The 5309-nt window shown below is 46.9% G+C and overlaps 1 protein-coding gene across 1 annotated transcript in view; it reads right to left on the bottom strand.

Annotated features, from left to right (window-relative positions):
* LOC143280136 (uncharacterized) overlaps positions 1-4295 on the bottom strand; it is a 6189-nt gene extending 1894 nt beyond the window's left edge. Inside the window, exons 1-3 of the mRNA XM_076584702.1 lie at positions 4114-4295; positions 628-1264; positions 48-200 (exon numbers count right to left, since the gene is read on the bottom strand). Coding sequence (XP_076440817.1) covers positions 93-200; positions 628-1264; positions 4114-4163 — 795 coding nt within the window. The 5' untranslated portion in view covers positions 4164-4295 and the 3' untranslated portion in view covers positions 48-92. The remainder of the gene's footprint in view (positions 1-47; positions 201-627; positions 1265-4113) is intronic.
* Positions 4296-5309: the final 1014 nt, after the last annotated feature.

The raw sequence follows: 5309 nt of genomic DNA, 5'->3' as shown, positions 1-5309 counted from the left end.
ATATTATTGGATGAAAATTTGTCATTCTGAAAATCACAGTCATTTACCTTGATGAGTTCAGACAGGTGTCGGGAGGGGGGGCTGGTGGCTTTTCAGTCTGGCAGCTCAATGTAGGGCCAGGAGTGGGCGTGGCCAAACAGCTGCTCCTTGCAGAACTCGGCCACCAACTCGTCCTCCTTGCTGGGCACCTCTGAAGGGTACTGGAACAAACAAAAACAGAAACAATGCTGTCAGTCAAGGACGGTAGAAAGACAAGCCATCATTTACATTACTCTCTCTCCCCCCTCTCTCTCTCTCTCTCTATATATATATATGTCTGTGTGGTGTGTTACCTCTGTTGTTTTGTGAATTTCCCAACCCTCATCCCTGACCAGTTTAATTTTTCCTGTTGTAATTAGACAGATGTAACTGTTTAATGATCAAAAACTGAAATTCAATCTTTGAGTTCACTGAATTGAATGTAAAAAAAAGAAAAAGTATCACTGGAAGTGAATGCAAGCATGCATCTGGCCAACAAGTGTGCAAGTGAAAAGTCGCCATGTCTAGCAGTCCAATCACCAGAATTTAGTAAATTTTTTTTTTAATTTAAATTTTTGTTTTTGTTTTTTGAACAAAACCCAAACTCACCCGAACGAGGACGCAAGGGAAGCCCATGACCGGGGCCAGGTTGTCGCAGCCCGTGAAGAAAAGGGAGCAATCCTCATGCAGCGAGGACTTCACCACCACCTTGTTGTAGTTATCGTCCACCACCTCCACCTCCTCATCCTCCACCTGTCCCATCGTCAGCATAGGCCTCGTGGCGGCAGTAGCAGCAGTAGTAGTAGTAGTAGTAGTAGCAGAAGTGGGGGCAGCCCCCACCACCACGTCACCACCACCCACCACCACTTCGTCCACCTCATCCCCCCCGCAGACCACGGTCTTGGCCAGCTTGACGTCGCAGTCGACGGAGAGCACGCGGATGTTGTGCTCGAGGCAGACTGCCCGGATGAGGGTGCTCTGGATGGTGGCGGCCGCGTCCGGGTGGGGCAGCAGGGGCATGACGCACAGCATGACGTCATCGGGCTGCGTGCTGAGCAGCTCCACGCAGGCCGTCAGACTGCAGGTCACCCGGCCCTGGGCCGAGGCCTGGCGCAGCAGGGCCTTGAGAGCCTCTCCCAGACCCAGCCCAGCAAGCTGGTTGTCGGTGGCTGCACCGCCAATGCTGTTGACGGTGGTCTTCGTGCTGATGGCCAGGGTGTTGTTGTTGTTGTTTGGGTTCTTGGGCCTGTGGGGGACAGAGCAAAGGAAAGAGACATGGGGGTTATTCATTGTTGTGGCAGGCATCATTGATGATGGTGGATTGAAAAAAAAAAAAAAAAAAGTTAACAAAGAAATAAACTGAAAAAAAAAAAAAAAAAAAAAAAGTGTGTCAACACGCTGTCTCCATTACAGACTACTACGACTACTAAATTTTTTGGGTTTTTCACTTCATTGACCGGCGCACGGTCAGTTGTCAGTGCACGCATGCGCATGTGCGCGCATGCATGCATGCATACCTTACGTGGCTTATCTGTCTGTCTGCACGTGCAAAATGAAGATGTCATTCATCTTTGCTGCAGCAAGCAAGCAGCTAGAAAGCAGCAGGCCTGTGTTTCTTCTGTTGTTGTTTTTTTTCTGGAACAGTGCCAAGACTCACGTGCTTCTACGCACCCAGCACACCGCAGGAAACAGCTAATCAAGTCGGTGCAAAGTCCGTGCAGACGCTATCTCTCAGCCCCCTCAGCTTCCCCTTGCTCCATCTGATCCCCCCCATCCCCCACCCCTCCCTGCCTCTTGTCCTCATCACCATGGGCTACACGTCCCTCCTTTCCTCTCCTTCCCTCTTTGTCCCTCATCTGGAGCTCTCGATCTTGCTTTTTTTTTTTTTTTTTTTTTTTTTTTAAAGCTAGCATGGACGGAAGGTCTCTCTTTCTCTTCCCCTCCACTCTGTCCTTTATTTTATCTGTCGTCTGCCATCAGGAAACGCCTCCTTGGTCCTGAAGGATGACCAGCAGCGCTCTGTGTGTGTGTGTATGCGCGCGCGCCTGCGTCGCACTGCTAGCAACACTCGCACCTTAACATGCACGCCAGACCTACTTGAACTGAATCTATCGTCTCAGTGTGATGAGTCGTGTCGTGTTCTTGCATTCAATTTTTTTCTTTCATGACTCTCCAAGTCTGTTAGTCAGTGACGTTATAAGGATTGCGTACTTTTTTTCTTTTCTTTTTTTTCTTTTTTTTAAAAGCAATTTGATCTTCAGAAGAACATGTCTAGAGGGAACCCTGGTGAGGGGGTGTGGATGGGTGCGGGCCACTTGGGAAGGTGGGGAGAGGATGGGGGGTGGGGGTGGGGGGTGGGGGGTTAGGATGACGGGGCCATTGACTCGGGTTGGTGGAGGGCAAAAGTACGACTGGAGCAATGTGACGAGGGGACAAGGGCAAGCAGATCTCGGTCACAGTTTGCTGGCTTAGCTAGCTGCTCTGGCTTGTCTATGTCCGTCTATCATCCCGACTGCTCGCTGCTGGCTTACTTATCGACCGTGTGGTAGGTAATAGAGAGAGCGCTGCTGCTGTGCCGCATGCTTAACGTCCGTCACCTGACCCAGGGAGAGAGAGAGAAAGGAAGACAGAGAGGGAGAGATAATGGGGATGACTGAATCTTGGACTTGCATCTCTCTCGCAATTGAACATCTTGCTTTAATCCTTAGACCCACTCTTAATGACATAATCTTGGACAAGTTTGCATCTCTTGGAACAGAACATCTTGCCTTAATCCTCAGTCCCACTCTCTCTCTCCCTCACCCACTCCATCTCTCTCCCCCTTTCTATTGCACCTTCCCTTACCCTGTCCACTCCCCCCCCCCCCCCTCCCCACACAAAGAAGTCGACTACCTAACAGCCTACAATGTCAGTGATACAATGTGCTCGTGTCCCGTGACTGCGCGAGCGACCGACCTTCCTTCCATCCCCTGCCGTGCTGACTGATGACTGAGAGGTGGTTAACTCAGTGAGTGAGTTATCTGAAAAGGGTCGAGGAGGTTGCCCTCACCACCACCCCCTGTGTCCTCTGCATTCTGGGTCACCCATATCACATGAGCCACCTAATGAAACACTCCACCGCTTTCTTTGCTCTTTTCTTCCTTTTTTCCCCCCTTCTCTTTTCTGTTTAAATTCTTTGTGCAGGCCTGTCTCTTTTAGCATTCACATAATATACATATATGCAAGCACGAGCATGTTAAATGCACTCACACGCACTTTAATATGAAAATCTTGCAATTAAGCAATACGATTAAGCACTGTTCAAAATGTTTTCAGAGGAAATTATATCTGCATCTTAATACTCGTACAGTGTTTCATCACACAAAAAAACCCCAATAACAACAACAACAAAACAAAACAAAAAAAACTATCCATCTTGGTTTTCATTAATGCACAACAGATTTCCATCCTTCATGTGAACCAACTTATTCATTTAAATTTCATGAACAGGTGCTTCAGATAGAAGATGTTGCAGAAAATGGAAAAAAGCATGCACAAGTTAAATTTGCGTAATGCATCGACAAATTTACGTAATTACGCACTTTCCTGTAGTTTTACCAACCAATTTTTAACTCTGAATTGGGAGAATGCCTGTCAAAACAGTCAAAGGACCTTTTTTCTGTGTTTCGTCATGAGCATAGTCCAGAACGTTCAGTCGAAACGCCTGGAACCTCCGACGGTATTCCCCCAGTACAGTTAATGAGAGCTGCAGAGGCTTGACTGTACTGGCTTGGGCCGGAGCCAACTTTCCCATGATTGTGCAATTTCCCTGGGCTCTGTCGATCATGTGCTAAGTTGCAGCTGCGCTTGTGACTTCATCAAAACATTTTTTTTTTCAACAAAAGCTGAGGGTAGAAGCAATTCAGAACGTTCAGCCAAAGCTTTAAAGTTCTACACGTTTCTTTCTGACACCAAGTCGAAGAATTAGCGGACGAAACCTTTAGCCTAAGCTCTGGAATGCCGAAGTGTAACGCACAAAGCTTACGAAACTGGGCGCTCTCTCTCTCTCTCTCACTCGCTGCAAAGGGAAAAGAAAGTAGCAAAACTATAACTTACATGATGTTTTTGGTGTTATCACTGCAGTCACACAGTTCTGGAAGAGTCATGGTGTAGATCAGTGTGGAGTTTGCACAGAAAAGTACTCCTTCACTTGGGTCAATATTCAAACACAGAGACAGTTGTCACACGCTTAATTCGCTCGATAGATCGACTGGCGCAAGAATGATTCAAGATGAGGCGATTTCAGCTTATATATGAACGACCGAAATAGCAGGAAGCCGTCCTCTGCTCCCATTGGTGGATTTCTCGCGTGAGGTCGTCACAATCCGGACAACTGTATTTTTCAGTTCTTCACAACACATCCGATATTTTTTTCAACATCTTGCACAGGACGGCGCGCTGCGATAAAATTTGGGCCAGAATCGTCAGAAATGCCAAGCTGCGTACTGTTTTTCCTCACGGACGGCAGAATGCGGATTAAAAAAAAAACAAGAAAAACAAAACAACAGTTGAACGTCTTCGAAATTCTCCCAACTCCGATATGCAAATAAGAGACGAAAGCGAGGCGGGTGTGCTGGGAAAAAAGTGGGAAATCCCGTACTTCGCGTACATCGGACAAGTCAAGGCACATCGTTCCACCGTGTTCGCACAACGTCAGTGCAGCGTAGTCATGCCGCGGTGACTAAGCAAAGCAAGAGGGGGGGAGAAAATAGAAAGGGTGAGGTGAGGTGAGACAGTCAGTTGCACGGACAGAGTCACGCTCTCCCCACTCCGTGCCGCCTTCTTCACCATTTCTGCCCCACACCCCATACGTATACACACACAAAGAAGGGTGCAATGCTTGCAGAGCGAAGTGGACGTGGAGAGGGCAAAAAAGCAGAGAAACCAGTGCTTAGCATTGGTGTGTGCCTGGGGCCGCCGCACCCTTTCAGCAGAACCACCGGCCAGTGACGTGAAGATTTCGGAGGGTGTGGCACCACGCCCTCGTTTACCTGTATGCATGAGACATGCAATGTCTGAGACAAAAGATTATTTATATATTAATTTTATTCATTTATTTATTCATTTGTTTACTTATTTATTTATTTATTTATTTATTTATTTATTTATTTATCCAAGCCCCCGTTCACCTGCATGCATGTAATGTCTGAGACAGACTTTTATTTATTCATTTATTTACGTATTCATTTATTCAGTTATTTATTTATTTGTTTATTCATTCATTTATTTATTCATTTGTTTATTTATTCACT

Source organism: Babylonia areolata, chromosome 3 (genome assembly GCF_041734735.1).
Source record: "Babylonia areolata isolate BAREFJ2019XMU chromosome 3, ASM4173473v1, whole genome shotgun sequence".
Taxonomy (NCBI): domain Eukaryota; kingdom Metazoa; phylum Mollusca; class Gastropoda; order Neogastropoda; family Buccinidae; genus Babylonia; species Babylonia areolata.
This window is presented reverse-complemented; position numbering and strand designations above follow the sequence as displayed.